Below are 14,304 nucleotides of genomic sequence, written 5' to 3'. Positions count from 1 at the left end.
TCTCTTGGGTTCCTAGCCTATAGGAAGTGAAAAGGAGGTCCAAGGTCAGAGTACCTATAGACAAATTATGTCATAACTTAACCAATCTTGTGGGTAACTAAGGAGCGATGACGTGTAATGAATCATAGAGGGTTGTAGAAGCTTCTAGAGCTATCGTTCATGTTCCTAGGCCTCTAGTTGGTAGAGATATGCCATGTGGTAGTATTGACCCACCCCCTTAAGGAGGAGATTTTCTTAATAACTTGTTCAATGAGTGTCCAAATGATATGCCGTGATGTATGTAGCATAAACAGATGTAGTAGAAGAGTTTGCAGCAATCGTTGAGTAGTATTGCTTCTGTTGTTGGTGTGATAAGCCAAGATATGTATGGTGACTTGTAGGTTTGAGGAGGAGATTTCTAAGTTTGCTCTTGAGTTTGATAGCAAACTGAGTGCAACGAATGTCAGTATGACACCTCCGAGACCAGTAAGTGGCCACTCCCCGTCCATTTCTTGATGGTTTACTAACTGATTGTGTAGTATATCCACAATCCACATGAATGAGTAGGTGATGGGAGCGTGTTGGCGCGCTGGTGATCACTTGGGCTTGGCTGACGGAATCGCAGATTCCAAAATTGAAGATGCCGGTTCCCACCCCCTCCGGGGCCCTTACGGTTGCCTTCCGCATGCTCTGTCTGTGCTGCCTTCAGGCCAAAGCCCGTGGAATCCAGTCCCACGACTGCGTCTGGTCCCCGACCAGTTCAGAGTGTGGGTACTGCATGGCGCAGCACTCGCCTTGCGTCACGGTAGGTTTTCTTGTGGGGTTCAGTGCTTGGTTTGGTTGGCCGTTGCTGACTTTGGTGAAAGCTGCCCTGGTTCCTTGGGGAAGAGTTTGCGGCCCTCCGCGCCGCCGAAGAGGCCACCCCCCTCATTCCTGCCGATGTCGCCGCCGCCGCCACCGAGGCAAATCGGGTGGCCCTCCTGGCCGCCCAGAGCATGCCAAAGTTCCGCTCCGAGGTGGAGTGTGACCTCTATGAGGAGGCACGCGCCACTCGGGCTGCCCTCGAGTCGGGGCTTGCCATGAGTAGACCCCCTTCCCCTTGTGTTGTTTCGGTGCTGACTCTGGGCAGCAAATTCAGTCGTCGCTGCGCCGTCTCCAGACGGAACAGGAGAGCGTCCCTGCTCTCTTGGGGGAGTTGGTGGCTGCTGTGGGCAAACTGCCCACCGGGTCCATACCCGGCCACCAGCATTAGATGTCAAACAGCCCATGCCGTACATATACCAACAAACCCCCTCCCTTCACCTTTTCCAAATTCATCCGACGACTTCGACCACCAAAAGACACAAGCACCCACAATGAAAGTCCCCCGCCAGCAAAACACGCCCTCAAATCCATCACCCACATCCAACAGCCATGAAGCAACCACGAAACCCTCCCTGCCAAAAGACTACAAGAAAGTCGTCCAATCCCTCATCCGCCGCCGCGACATCAGTCTAGAAGTCAAAATCGACCTCTGGAAGCGGTTCGCTGAGTACGAAGCCTGCGTGGACGAAGAGAACCATAAGAATGACGCAGAAGACCCTGTCTTTACCAATACAAACGCGACAACTGTGGGTGAGATTGGACCTGATGTTGAAATGCCCACCCCGTGGATGGAAAGCATTCCGAACTTTGGTAGTGATGCTGGGGAGAGGGGGTATAATGGGGGGGATGGCGATAGTGGGTATGAGGGGAATGGGGGTAATAGTGTTGATGGAGTAGAGGTGGCCGAGGAAGACGAAGCCAACACCAACAGTGGCCAGGAGAAAGACAATGGTGATGACAGCAATGAGGATGGAAATGGAAATCGCAGTCTCGACGCCACGACTCCCGCCCCCCTCCTCCGCCCCCGCCCCTCCACAACATCCACCCAAGTCCGCCACGACATCCGCGACTACTTCGCCTCCCTCGCCGAGCGCGAGCGTCTCGTTGCCGCTCGCGAAAAATGGGTTGCCAGTAGAGCGGAAGCGCTGTGGAGGAATGCGAGGGTATTGGGGGGGTTTTGCGGGGGAGGTTAGTAGGAAGAAGGGGATGAGGGTTTGGGGGGATGATGGGGGGGGTGATGGGGGGGGGAGGAGAGAGGGAGGAAGAGGACTAGACGGGTGTAGGGAGGGGTGGGGTGGGTGGATCAAGGGTCGTTCTTTCCTTGGGAGTTGGTGTTCTTCCCTTACGAATGTTATGGCTGGTGGGGTAGGGTGTTCTTTCCTTGTGCAATGCTCTGGCGGTGGATGGGCATTCCTTCCTTGTTGTATGATAGATAGTCTATAAGGAACGCTCCTTCTTCTAAGCGTGGTAGTAGTCAGGAGATTCGGGATGGCGGGAAAGGTTAATTTGTTAGTCCTCAGTAGTAGAATGAAACATCAGCCCATCCAGCAACATTCCAGTCACGTTGTGCGCTTGTGCCTGAGCTTCCCCCAGTGTTTGGAGTGGCAGCGGACTTGTCCTGACTATGTTCGCAAGGTTGTATTCAGGATCGTGCATAAGGCCTCGACCTCGACCAAAGTTTTGCTTGCATTTATCAAACGGATATATGTTGCGAATATATATAGATGGAGAAGATACTCACCAAAGGTCTGCATAGCATCGCTTGAAACCATCATGGGCATCTCCAAGCGCAGCTGCGACAACGACGACCAAGTCGACCAAGTCGACCAACTCGACCAAGTCGACCAAGTCGACCAACTCGACCAACTCGACCAAGTCGACCAAGTCGACCAAGTCGACCAACTCGACCAACTCGACCAACTCGACCAACTCGACCAACTCGACCAACTCGACCAACTCGACCAACTCGACCAACTCGACCAACTCGACCAACTCGACCAACTCGACCAACTCGACCAACTCGACCAACTCGACCAACTCGACCAACTCGACCAACTCGACCAAGTTGACCAACTCGACAGCAACCCGAACCATAAGAAAATGAAGACCAAACCCAGCATCCTTCGACAAAGCACAACAGAACCCGAAGCCCACAAAGACCTAGAGCGGACAAGCTTAAGTGAGGGAGTGAAGCTTAGGCGCGAACAGAGAAGCGATGCGTCGGTGCGCCGGGATATTGATCAGTTCTCAGATTTCGACCAGAACGACACTTTAGGCGAGCAAGGTGATGAAGAGACAAAGGCAAAAAGGCTACCTACAGAAACCGCCCACCTCGCCCACCTCGCCCGTCTTGCATACATCGATACCCTCATGATCCCCCACTGCCCCATGCAACGCTGGCTCCTCGCCCTGCGGCATACGTGGGACGCCAAACACGCACTATACAAGATGGACGACGTCTGGTATACGCGGACAGGTTGGCAGGGCGAGATGTGGGAGCGGGTGCAGCAGATGAGGGAGAGCGAGGGGGTAGACGTGGGGGAGTGGGAGGACGTTTGTGATTTTGACGATGACAGGGAGGACGTTGAAGGGTTTGAGGGTGATGGGTGATGGGTGATGGGTGATGATGGGTGATGATGGGTGATGGGTGATGGGTGATGGGTGGGTAGATGGGTGGTGGGTGGGTAGATGGGCGGGGACGTAGGGCGGAGATGGAGCTCAATTTGGTGGAGGCTGCGGGCTTAAGTTATTGCAGTTAAGTTGGGTAAGCTGGTGTTTCGGGGGTTTCGGGACACGACTCTTTATTAATTTTAATTTTAATTTTTATATTTATATATAACAGCCACCAAATGTAATGACGTCATAACGCATCACTCAGCCCTCCAAGCGGTGACGTTTACTCCTCGCCACCTCGCACCCACCCATCCCACCCCCCCCACCCCCCAACCCCCCCCAACCCCCCCAACCCCCCCCTTCAACAGATTTGGCATGTGCCGATCGACTGGTGCCGATCGACTGGTGCCGACGGACTACGGACTGACGGACTACGGACTGACGGACTACGGGCTGACGGACTACGGACTGACGGACTACGGACTGACGGACTGACGGACTGTTACGCCGACGCCCAAGTTACTTATAAAAGACCTTTGCCCCGCCCCCTCCTACTTCTCTTCTCCCAAGACAATCACAAACAAAACTATTCACAAGAGCTTCAGCAACTAATAAAGTAATAAACACTTCATCAATCAACCAAAACACTAGCAACCCTTAATTCACACAAAACCTTCGAACTTCGAAATGGCTTTCACTGCTAGGTACCACCACCCCCCCTCCAGCTTCAATTCACCAGCTCTTCACCCAGAACTACTAACATATCACCCCCCCAGCGACATCTGCAAGATCATCCTCGCCATCTTCCTCCCTCCCGTCGGCGTCTTCCTCGAGCGCGGCTGCGGCGCCGACTTCCTCATCAACATCCTTCTCACCATCCTCGGTTACATCCCCGGAATCATCCACGCCTTGTACGTCCCTCCCCCGTTCAATTCCCATGCGCCTCGTAAGCACAGCACAGTCACCTAACAACGATCCCACAGGTACATCATCTTGAAATACTAAGCGCGTCACCCCCCGCAGCACCCTCCCTCCTTCTTCTTCTCGCACCCGAGACTCGCCGCATCGCATCACTTCGCGCTCCGACCCGACTCTACCACCACCCCTGCGCGGCTCCTTTCTATCCCGGAAAAGCTTGGCCTACATCCCATCCAGCCAGCGCGCACCCCTGCGCTGCGGCTGAAGGATACGACGTAATGCCCAGCCCAGCCTGACGTAATGCGCGGTACTGGAACTTGTCGGGGGCGCCGAACAGTGCGAACGGGTCGTCTCGGTAGTCTACGGACGCTGGTATTTGCGCTGCGCTATAAGGGGTCGTTGTTACACACAAACATCGGGGTGTGGATGGTGGATGTGGGGGAGTCAGATGGGGAGCTCTGGTGGTTGATAGTTGAGAAATTTTAATACATGATGATTCCCCCATTCCATTCCGTTTCTGTGCCCCCATTTGATGTGCATTGGTCTAGACGGGGAGCTACGTGGTTTGTGTCTTATTGCAACGGAAGGGATGGGATGGGATACCTAACTCACTGCTCTACTAAGGCTGATGGTGGGGGTTGTGGATACCCTGTAGTGCGACCGGGTGGAGATGGGAGGGGACGACATGGACAGGGATGTTTTACCGGCTTGTGGCTTGCGCATTTCTGCAGCCTTGTGGTCTACCGGCTGGGCTGGTCTGGACCGTTTAAATACCGAGATGGCAGGATCGGGAGAGAGGGAAGGGAGGGGGGGGGGGGAGGCTAATTCATCCTTCTATGGATCCGCGGCATGGATAAGGGGTTTAATGGTTTACGGGTTACAGCGGTATAAGTTACAGCACAATGCACGATCACTTACCCGCCTAGCTGACAGGCCGGCCGAGATCGCAGAATCAGATGGAGAGAACTTCAATTCATCCTTCCCGCCTTATGGACAAATGCTGTGCGCAAAACTAGCTAAGAAACCATGTAGGTGTGCAACGCCATCCGGCCCATTCCGTCCTTCCGTCGCCCATGGAAATGTTGTACCGTGCCACCGCCCCGACGCCGAGTGAAGAAGACGAAGAAGGAATCTGTGACTGGGTGTTCACAAAAGGTACCCCGTTATCTCGTGCTTGGGGATGGTACGCCGCGCTGCTGGTGACGCCTGGGGAAAGAGAAGAGGCCGTGGAATGCATTCGTTTCGTCGTTGCGAAGCAAAATAAAAAATCAGAGATGTTACGTGCAAGGGCGTGAGAAAGAGAAGATTATATGAATGTGCTCGAGCTATTACGGTGCCGTTCAAGCTTCCTAGGCCACGTCTTCGTCGGTTCGGTATTCTCGAGCTCTTGAGGGTGCCATATGGAAGCCGCTCGGTTTCGTCCTCGTCAGTTCGCTGTTTGCGTCCTTCGACAGATTCGCATCACCAACCCGCCGCGGTATCATTCTTGCTGAAGAAGGGGGGTTTCTCATATCCTTTGCTTGGCCAATTTTTGGTTGAAGATGAAGCGGCGAGCTTCTTAGCTCGTACACCACTTACATGCTCCCCATGTGCATCTGCACTCCCCGGAGGAACTCCCAGCACGAGAATCGGAGACCTTCGCGCCACAGTTCTTGTCAGAAGCTTGCATGTGGACGTTCCAGATATTGTCCCGCTCGCGACACGTCGCACATACGCATCCCCATTTACCGGAGCAGCCATCGAAAAGAGTGGAGGCTAGGGGCTGCTCGGTCGTAAATATGCTCCATGCGGTGGGCTCGTTGTCCTCCGCTGAAGTGGCAGCAGGAATATTCCCGTGACGTCTGTTCCACTCCTGAATACCGGTGAATTTGTTCTTCGCCTCTATAAGGACTACAGCATCCCTCTCGTCATTCGCCGTGAGAACTGCGGCCACCTTCTTAACATCTGCGAGCTTAATCTTTCTGCCTCCGAAAATCACCCTCTTGGCCTCCTCCTCGATCTCCACCGCCATCTTATTAAGATCCGCCAATTCGGTTTCATTTTGGTTCCATTGCAAAACCTTGGCTTCGACGTACATCTTGACCTGCACCGCCAGCTCGAGCACACTCGGCCAGTCCCCTGTTGATGACCCGCCCCAATCGACACAGGCCTTTTCCGATTCATCCATTAACACCTTATACTGCTTGTGTAGACTCATCCTGAGCTTCTCCAAGCATTTTTCGCGAGACGCCACTGCCGCCTCTCGTTTCCCGACTAGCTGGGTGCGCTTACCTATATCACCATTTTGCTTCGCGGTATCCCTCGTCAGCTTTTCGCGAGCATTGGTCAGCTGCGTCAACTTTTCCTGCATCTCCGTAGCTTGCTGCTTCGTTGTGGCTATTCTAGCTTCTATATCAGCCTCGTGGCGCTGCAACAGTGTGTCGCGGGTCAACTGCTGGTCCTCGCGTTTTAGCGACTGATCTTCACGAGTCTGTAGCAGGCTCCCACGAGTCTGCAGTTGGCATTCACGCTTCTGTAATTGCTCCAGGCGCTGTTGCAACAGCCTCTCAATCTCCCGCTGTGGCTCTTGGTGCTTCTCCCACTCGACCTGGCGGTTTTGCACACTGTGCTCACGCTCCGCCAACTGGAACTCACGCTCCTGTAACTTCTCCTCAAGCTTCTGTAGCAGCCCATCGATCTCCTGTTGCTGCTTCTCGCGCTTGTGCAAATGCTCCTCACGCTGCTTCAGCAGCCCTTCGGTGCCCTGTCGCTGGTTCTGGTGCTTCTCCCACTCCAGCTCGCGGTTCTTCAGGTTCTGTTCGCGCTTGTGTAGCAGCTCCGCGAGCTCCCGTTGACGCTTCTCGCGCCGCTTCAACACGATTTGGGCCTCATGTCGCTGCATCTCGAGGTCTAGCAGCGAGCTACCAATCTCGTGCAGGTGATCCGAGCGCTTCTGTATCTGATCCTCGCGCTGCACAACGTCATGTTGCGCTAGCTGGCGCTCGTGTCTTGTTGGGTCGTGGAAATCTCGAGCAAAACCCAATGGGCCCTGAGTAACTGGGATAGCAGCGCGGACGTTGATTTTTTGGGCGGGGGCATTACGAACGGCTTTCTGGCGGGGGATGTCCACGTTGCCCCAAAGTTGAGACGGTTTCTGGAGCGCCTCGAGCTTCTTGAAGAGTTGCTCGCTATCAACTGCCGTTTTCATGTTCTGTTTATCGATCAGCTCCTTGATTAGAGACAAGTCAACCTTGTCTATCTGTCTTCCAGCGGAGCGTGCTGCTTTATCCAATGGTTTGGGAACCCATACATCTGGTAAAGCCGGATCACATGTGCCCTTTCTAAGCCAGTTCATTCGTTCTTCCCATATGCCATCGCGTGCTGACTTTGGGAATCCGATCAAATACTCGTGCAATGGGTCCCAAGTACTTTTGTCGCCGCTCCAGAAGGCAACCCAGAGGTCGATGTTCTTTTTGGAATGGGAAACATCGGCATACATGACGGGTTTGGCGGTGGGTAAATGTGCCCAATCAGCAGCGATTATGTTTTCACCTCCAGTCGTTCCGAAGTCCTGAATCGCAGGTTGTTCCCTCTCACTTTTCACTTCGAGTTCGGTTTTCACATCGGGTTCGGGTGCCGACATAGCATCTCTGGTAGCATCTCTGGTATGTGGAGAGCTATGATTAGTATCTGCAGTTAACTCTGGACCCTGCGTGTCCATGGGTGGCATCGATATCGACTCATAGCTCTGACCAGAGCGGATTATAAGAGGTTTAGTCTTGGGGATGGCGTTTTTGGTGTCCCATTCAACTTCGTCACTCTTCTCTCTCACTGGTTCTTTAGCCTCCTCTGCCAGCTCTTGGGCATCGTTCGCCAGTTCTTTGGTTTTGTTATCCGTGTTCGCCCAGAGCTTAATATTCGTATTAAGATCAGAAATTTCCTGCAGCATCTTCTGTACAGCCGCTTCTTGTTCAAATGCATTTTCATTGGGCGAGCCGTCTGGGTGGGTTAAATAGACTTGGGTATTTAGAGGCGTGGCTTTCAATTGTTCCGTAATGCTCTGCAACTTGGCATGAAGTTTGATTTGTTCGTCAGTGGAGATATGGCCTGTAAGTGCACCAATGCTCTCGTTTAGATCGTTCAGGACCTCGGAATCGCGAAACTGGCTGTAATGCCTCTCGAATCCCTCCGCTTGCTTAAATTTACTCACTAGCACAGGAGCCTTCTTCAAATCGATTATCTTCCACAAGCGTTCTTCTTCTTCGTCGAGCTCGCGCAAAATAGTCTTCATATCTTGCTCGGTGTTCTGAAAACGATATACCAAGTTTTGGCTTCCGCCACGCTCCTCGTTAGATCGCACATTGTAACCACCCTGGGGTAAACCTTGGTAGACGAATGTTGGCATTATTGCTGGAGGGCCTGTCGATTGAATAGGTTCGCTTAGAGGACTGCCAGTATCTAAGAAGGTAGCCAAGGCTTCGATCTGAGCATCCTGGTCAGAAGTAGGGGCAAATGGCGGAGGGTTCGCAGGTTTGGCGACGATACGCTTTCGCACCATGGCTGGTGATGTAGTGTCGAGAGGTAAACTGTTTGAGAGGTGACAGTGGGTAGAATGAGCTTTGGTTGATTAGCCACCAAGGTGATTTGTGTGAAGAAGGTGGTGGTCCGAAAAAAGTATGAAGGTTAATCAGGGAAGTTTGAGGGTGTGAAGTGTTGGAGGAAGTGAAAACAGGCACAAAGAGTTGTGATGTCGTATTGACAGCAGGTCAAGTGCTACTGTCGCGGTTGAGGTGTAGTGTGTAAGGCTGTCGAGGTGAGGTTACACGGCTGTAGTTTCGATCTCACTCAACATGCCCACGAGGCTCCAACTGTTTGTTCTCTTGAAGTATTTGACAATAGGTGTGTTGTATGCCGTCGAATATAGTCCGAAGTAAAAAGGGTCTACATACTTCAGTTACGGCTCGGTTCCTTTGTGTTGTTGTGAAAGGCGTTGAACGTTGAGGTTGAAGCAAGGGAGTGCAGTCTGGCCCGTGGTGAATTCCAACGTTTTACAGAACTCTCATATCTTAATCAGGTTCTGTAATCACGTGATGTCGATTTCAGTTTGTCAACATTCCCTTTTCCCTTTGAGAGACTCACCCAGAAGCAAACACGTCTAATGCGGCTACATGGCTGCCATTAAGCGCCCCTCCAGTAAGTCCTGCCAGGGAGGTATGGCTCAGTTGGTAAGTATCAACGCCTGGCAGTTGTCACGCGAGTGCGTGTGACTTGGAAACTCAGTTCGTCTGGTTTCGGGGTTCAAGTCCCAAGCAACTTGATTCTCTTTTGCCTTTTGTTTTTGTCTATAGCAGCTCTTAATATCCTTCTACTTAATACAAAAACAATATATCAACCTTGTTAATCACCTGCGATCAGCTGAATTCACGTGATTTGATAAAGTTGTAATATTTGCCAAGGCGGCCCTGCCTAAATGTTGTTCCGTAAAGCCCTATTGCCGTGCTAACACAAAAGTGGATAGCGCCAAAACTCTTGGCACCCACAATCCTCTGATTTGATCGCGACAGACTATTTTACCTGGATCTTCATCGACAATCGACAAGGCGTAGGATTATACTTCTTTGCGACCACCAGTCAACATTCAAAATGGCTCCTAACACCGTACGTTTATGTCCCGGAACTGCTTTGCTGTTGGCTAGGCTTCATCATCCTTCCTGGCCTCATGGCCTTCAAGGCACGATGTCGCTGCGGCGTGATACAGTAGGCTAAGACTATTTTTTATACAGAAATCCGCGAAGGGCAAGCAGGCCAAGATCACCAAGAAGTTCATCATCAACGCCTCCCAGCCGGCGTCTGACAAGATCTTCGATGTCTCTGCCTTCGAGAAGTTCCTCCAGGACAAGATCAAGGTTGACGGCCGTACCGGAAACCTCGGCGACACCATCCAGATCTCCCAGCAGGGTGAGGGCAAGATCGAGGTCATCGCCCACCAGGAGTTCTCCGGAAGATACCTCAAGTACCTGTGAGTATTTCTCTACTGGCTGTCGTAGCCACGGTCGAGCAACACATACTGATTCCGTTACAGTACCAAGAAGTTCCTCAAGAAGCAGCAGCTCCGTGACTGGCTCCGTGTCGTTTCCACCTCCAAGGGTGTTTACGAGCTCCGCTTCTTCAACGTCGTCAACGACGAGGCTGAGGATGATGAGGAGTAGATTTTCTGCTCTCCTTCGGACACACAATGCAGTGGAAGCAAGCTGCCTGGTAGTAGTTAATTCTAGCTAGCCAAATGCACTTCTACCGTTACATATCTTTCTCTTTGCAATGCCTGTCTGTGATATCCATGACCGAATGTCCATTGCGCTCTAATCCCATCAATTGGCCGATATTGCTCGCGGTGTCGTCTTGATAACCAGTGAGAAAATGCCGTATTATCCCTCTACACTTACCAATCGCCCAAGTGACATTGTCCCGGTCTTAACGATATTTAAACGCTTTTATATACTTCAGATCTGAGCGTCTATGAGCCATCTATAATTTTGAGATATGTGCCTTGCAGCAAATGTTCCATTGGAAAGGCTGACGGGGTTTGTAGAACCCTGAAGATCGCCCGCCGGCTAATAATCGATAGCGATTGAGCTCCGACATCCGAAATATCTCCATCAGTGACTCCCATATTGTATCACGAAATAAACCCGCCATAGTCTCCATTTACTGTACGTTAGCTGCCTGATCTATGGCGAAGAAGCTGTAACGGCCGTCCACTTATGGATTGGAGGACTAATTTGTCCAGTTATCGCCAACACTGCATAATCCAGATAACGCCAGCCACCCGGAGAGCTAGATGATGTGCGATTAGGTCGTCAAGTCGATGTCCGCAGAACCAGTGAGCCGGAATGGCCTGAAATTGCAGAGCGCAGGGGCGCCAGATAAAAGCAGTGCTTCGCCAAAACAGCAAAATTACAAGGGCTTCCTCGCTGGCGTCTTCTCTGGGATCACGAAGCTTGCAGGTAAGCTTCCCATGAAGAGCTAAACCGAGGACAAGACACTGACATCTCGCGCGCAGTCGGCCACCCCTTCGATACGATCAAAGTCCGCCTCCAAACCTCGAAGTCATCCCAGTTCAACGGGCCCCTACAATGCCTCATGCAAACGATCCGCAACGAAGGCGTCGTGGGCCTCTATAAGGGCGCCACGCCCCCATTGATAGGATGGATGTTCATGGACAGCGTCATGCTCGGCTCCCTCACATTCTACCGGAAATTCCTACACCAGAACGTGTTCACGCCTCCTCTTGCTGCCACACCCTCCTCCTTCGCGGCGCTCCCAATCGGACATGAACAGAAGCCCCATAAGCTCCCCGTTATCGGCCACGCTATCGCCGGTGTCATGGCTGGGTCAACTGTCAGCTTCATCGCTGCGCCGGTGGAACATATCAAAGCGCGTCTACAAGTCCAGTACTCCTCTAATAAGGCAGAGCGACTGTACAAAGGGCCCGTCGACGCGATCCAGAAGATCTACCGCTTCCACGGTGTCCCAGGTCTCTACCACGGTCTTACGGCCACAGTACTCTTCCGCAGCTTCTTCTTCTGCTGGTGGGGCAGCTACGATATCTTCACGAGAAAATTGACCGAGAATACGAGCCTGAGCACGCCAGCGATTAATTTCTGGGCCGGAGGGTTGAGCGCGCAGGTCTTTTGGTGCACGAGTTACCCAAGTGATGTGGTGAAGCAGCGCGTAATGACTGATCCGCTGGGAGGCGGATTGAATGATGGTGTGAGGAAGTTCCATAACTGGAGGAGCGCGGCGGTGGCAGTTTATAGAGAGAATGGGTGGAGGGGCTACTGGAGGGGGTTCCTGCCGTGCTTTCTGCGCGCGTTCCCGGCGAATGCGATGGCGCTGGTGGCTTTTGAGGGGGTTATGAGGGCTTTGAATTGAAGGGTCCGTCTATCTAGATGAATGGGGGACTTGGCGTCTGGAATTTAGAGGGAATAGAAATTTTGCGGATGCTCTGTCTATAAAGTTTACCTCTAATGTCCACTATTTGAAGCTTACATGCAATGTTAATAGTATCGCCAGCCTCTGGGCACATACCTGCGGCATAGTGGGGCATCAGCACATGAAGGATCATAAGCATGGGGAGAGCCAAATAACCTTGCTATAGCTAGCCAATAGGGCGATGAATCTTACCTCATGGGCGAGCAGCGAATAGTCGGAGCCGCCGGTTATACAACACGAAGAGCCAGCCGAGCCCAAACCGCGATCGTCACCCCGGTGAACGACGGGATGCCCTTTCCCTTTGTTCTCCACAGAAGGGGCAAACCGAAGTACTGAATTACATTGATGTGTAAAGTGCCCACTTTCTAGTTTGGGGTCGGCAATTTGTAGAATCCTAGTCGTTGGCATTTGAGCTGAATACCATTGCAGCCCTTCTGATGTCATCACGCTGATATACATATATATCCCCAACAACGTGGAAAGTGGAGCTATAATCATTGCTGTGAACTACAGCATCTCATATTAGAAGTAACGGCTTCTATTTGATTTTATCTACCTCGTCGCATCTGGAAATTGGATACCACAGAGCAGCAATGGACGCCACTGCTGGGAGAACCATTGCACCCCACCGTTCGTTCGCTGCCTACATCTTCTCCAGCCTCAGCTGATGAAAATACAGCTAATTTTACGATTGCCAGGGAAAATGCCGATGGCAAGCGAAGACCGCAGGCTATCGGCCATCGGGGCTACAAGGCAGCCTTCCCTGAGAACTCTATGGCCGCCTTCGAGGGTGTTGTCAAGGTCGGCGCCGATGCCATTGAAACCGATGTTCACTTAACAAAGGACGGTGTGGTGGTACTCTCGCATGTTTGTGTCCTTCTACCATGACTTTATGAGCTGGGCTAATGAACCTCTAGGACAAAACTCTTAAGCGCTGCTTTGGCCTGGACAAGAAGATTATTGACTGCGAGTGGTCGTACATTAAGACACTTCGTACAGTGGCCGAGCCGAAGCAGTCCATGCCTCGCCTCCTGGATCTACTAAACTATGTTACGAGCCCCGGGCTGCAGCATATATGGGTCCTTCTCGACCTCAAGGTAATTATCCCCTGGTATTTTGAAACCACCGTGTATTTAACAAGCTTGAACAGTTAGACAACGATTCAGACGACCTGATGCGGTTGATCAGCGAAACAATCGCCCAAGCAAAACCATCAACGCCGTGGAAAGAGAGGATAGTGCTCGGATGCTGGGCAGTAAGTAACTACCTGAATGCTTGATAATCCAGGTACTGACCACGTATAGACTGAGTTCTTGCCGCTTTGCTCAAAATACCTACCTGGATTTCCAATCACGCATATTGGTTTCAGCATATCATATGCGCGCCAATTTTTGAAGGTTCCCAATGTGTCGTTTAACATGCTCCAAAAGATCATGGTTGGGCCGTGGGGAGACCAGTTTTTGGCAGACTGCAAGGCATTAAACCGCCCTGTGTTCCTGTGGACTGTCAACGAAGAGAAGTGGATGAAGTGGAGTATAAGCAAGGGCGTTGATGGGGTCATAACAGATGATCCAAAGAAGTATTTGGGGGTGGTTGACGGTTACGATGAGAAGAAACCCCTGGACTGGGTGAGTCTAAGGGATTATCATAACCTGGCGTGGGTGAATTTATTGGTATCGGTATTCGGATTTATATTCAGGCTCAGGTTTGGATACTCCATCAAGCCGGAGGAGATGCGGATACACCCCGAGGAGGTCACAACGGGAAAGTCTTCCTCGTAGCTGGAGAGCATACAGCTACTTAGAATTTATGATTGTCTGTTTCACATGAAATATGCCGCCGAGGAACAGTGCTGGCAGCGCCGTCCTCGTAGTGCAATATAAGCACTACTTTATAGAACATATATTACGAATGAAATAATGTGATTCCACCACTCCATAAGGTTATATTTTGCGATTA

General features: G+C 51.8%; 7 protein-coding genes across 7 annotated transcripts; 6 read left to right on the top strand and 1 right to left on the bottom strand.

Annotated features, from left to right (window-relative positions):
- Positions 1 to 284: 284 nt before the first annotated feature.
- VC83_08785 (uncharacterized protein) lies at positions 285 to 2,039 on the top strand. Its single transcript, XM_024472328.1, has 4 exons — positions 285 to 465; positions 519 to 542; positions 605 to 784; positions 846 to 2,039. Exons 3-4 carry the CDS (start codon positions 620 to 622, stop codon positions 2,034 to 2,036), a joined length of 1,356 nt encoding a protein of 451 aa, XP_024320375.1. The 5' UTR covers positions 285 to 465; positions 519 to 542; positions 605 to 619; the 3' UTR covers positions 2,037 to 2,039.
- Positions 2,040 to 2,403: 364 nt separating this feature from the next.
- Positions 2,404 to 3,526, top strand: VC83_08784 (uncharacterized protein). The gene has a single exon (XM_024472327.1). It carries the CDS (start codon positions 2,617 to 2,619, stop codon positions 3,451 to 3,453), a length of 837 nt encoding a protein of 278 aa, XP_024320397.1. The 5' UTR covers positions 2,404 to 2,616; the 3' UTR covers positions 3,454 to 3,526.
- Positions 3,527 to 4,033: 507 nt separating this feature from the next.
- Positions 4,034 to 5,159, top strand: PMP3 (plasma membrane proteolipid Pmp3). The gene is made up of 2 exons (XM_024472326.1): positions 4,034 to 4,367; positions 4,440 to 5,159. Exons 1-2 carry the CDS (start codon positions 4,144 to 4,146, stop codon positions 4,459 to 4,461), a joined length of 246 nt encoding a protein of 81 aa, XP_024320384.1. The 5' UTR covers positions 4,034 to 4,143; the 3' UTR covers positions 4,462 to 5,159.
- Positions 5,160 to 5,198: 39 nt separating this feature from the next.
- Positions 5,199 to 9,761, bottom strand: VC83_08782 (uncharacterized protein). The gene has a single exon (XM_024472325.1). It carries the CDS (start codon positions 8,909 to 8,911, stop codon positions 5,933 to 5,935), a length of 2,979 nt encoding a protein of 992 aa, XP_024320313.1. The 5' UTR covers positions 8,912 to 9,761; the 3' UTR covers positions 5,199 to 5,932.
- A 185-nt stretch (positions 9,762 to 9,946) lies between these two features.
- On the top strand, positions 9,947 to 10,998 carry RPL22 (60S ribosomal protein L22). Its single transcript, XM_024472324.1, has 3 exons — positions 9,947 to 10,011; positions 10,137 to 10,372; positions 10,436 to 10,998. The coding sequence occupies exons 1-3, from the start codon at positions 9,997 to 9,999 to the stop codon at positions 10,560 to 10,562; spliced, it is 378 nt and encodes a 125-aa protein (XP_024320399.1). The 5' UTR covers positions 9,947 to 9,996; the 3' UTR covers positions 10,563 to 10,998.
- Positions 10,999 to 12,442, top strand: VC83_08780 (uncharacterized protein). Its single transcript, XM_024472323.1, has 3 exons — positions 10,999 to 11,063; positions 11,141 to 11,357; positions 11,414 to 12,442. The coding sequence occupies exons 2-3, from the start codon at positions 11,219 to 11,221 to the stop codon at positions 12,283 to 12,285; spliced, it is 1,011 nt and encodes a 336-aa protein (XP_024320398.1). The 5' UTR covers positions 10,999 to 11,063; positions 11,141 to 11,218; the 3' UTR covers positions 12,286 to 12,442.
- Positions 12,443 to 12,667: 225 nt separating this feature from the next.
- VC83_08779 (uncharacterized protein) lies at positions 12,668 to 14,277 on the top strand. Its single transcript, XM_024472322.1, has 5 exons — positions 12,668 to 12,975; positions 13,025 to 13,212; positions 13,263 to 13,442; positions 13,496 to 13,600; positions 13,650 to 14,277. The coding sequence occupies exons 1-5, from the start codon at positions 12,939 to 12,941 to the stop codon at positions 14,124 to 14,126; spliced, it is 987 nt and encodes a 328-aa protein (XP_024320330.1). The 5' UTR covers positions 12,668 to 12,938; the 3' UTR covers positions 14,127 to 14,277.
- The last annotated feature ends 27 nt before the right edge of the window (positions 14,278 to 14,304 follow it).

Source organism: Pseudogymnoascus destructans, assembly GCF_001641265.1.
Source record: "Pseudogymnoascus destructans isolate 20631-21 unplaced genomic scaffold scaffold_27, whole genome shotgun sequence".
Taxonomy (NCBI): Eukaryota; Fungi; Ascomycota; class Leotiomycetes; order Thelebolales; family Thelebolaceae; genus Pseudogymnoascus; species Pseudogymnoascus destructans.
This window is presented reverse-complemented; position numbering and strand designations above follow the sequence as displayed.

Bases quoted from the DNA above. Each gene is read 5' to 3' on its own strand.
- PMP3 (XM_024472326.1), top strand. From the start codon at position 4,144: ATGGCTTTCACTGCTAGGTACCACCACCCCCCCTCCAGCTTCAATTCA. The intron at 4,368-4,439 runs GTACGTCCCTCC...ACGATCCCACAG, and splicing joins CCCGGAATCATCCACGCCTT to GTACATCATCTTGAAATACT.
- VC83_08782 (XM_024472325.1), bottom strand. From the start codon at position 8,911: ATGGTGCGAAAGCGTATCGTCGCCAAACCTGCGAACCCTCCGCCATTT.
- VC83_08785 (XM_024472328.1), top strand. From the start codon at position 620: ATGCCGGTTCCCACCCCCTCCGGGGCCCTTACGGTTGCCTTCCGCATG. The intron at 785-845 runs GTAGGTTTTCTT...CTTTGGTGAAAG, and splicing joins AGCACTCGCCTTGCGTCACG to CTGCCCTGGTTCCTTGGGGA.
- VC83_08780 (XM_024472323.1), top strand. From the start codon at position 11,219: ATGTCCGCAGAACCAGTGAGCCGGAATGGCCTGAAATTGCAGAGCGCA. The intron at 11,358-11,413 runs GTAAGCTTCCCA...TCTCGCGCGCAG, and splicing joins TGGGATCACGAAGCTTGCAG to TCGGCCACCCCTTCGATACG.
- VC83_08779 (XM_024472322.1), top strand. From the start codon at position 12,939: ATGGACGCCACTGCTGGGAGAACCATTGCACCCCACC. The intron at 13,213-13,262 runs GTTTGTGTCCTT...ATGAACCTCTAG, and splicing joins GTGTGGTGGTACTCTCGCAT to GACAAAACTCTTAAGCGCTG. The intron at 13,443-13,495 runs GTAATTATCCCC...AAGCTTGAACAG, and splicing joins GGGTCCTTCTCGACCTCAAG to TTAGACAACGATTCAGACGA.
- RPL22 (XM_024472324.1), top strand. The intron at 10,373-10,435 runs GTGAGTATTTCT...ATTCCGTTACAG, and splicing joins GGAAGATACCTCAAGTACCT to TACCAAGAAGTTCCTCAAGA.
- VC83_08784 (XM_024472327.1), top strand. From the start codon at position 2,617: ATGGGCATCTCCAAGCGCAGCTGCGACAACGACGACCAAGTCGACCAA.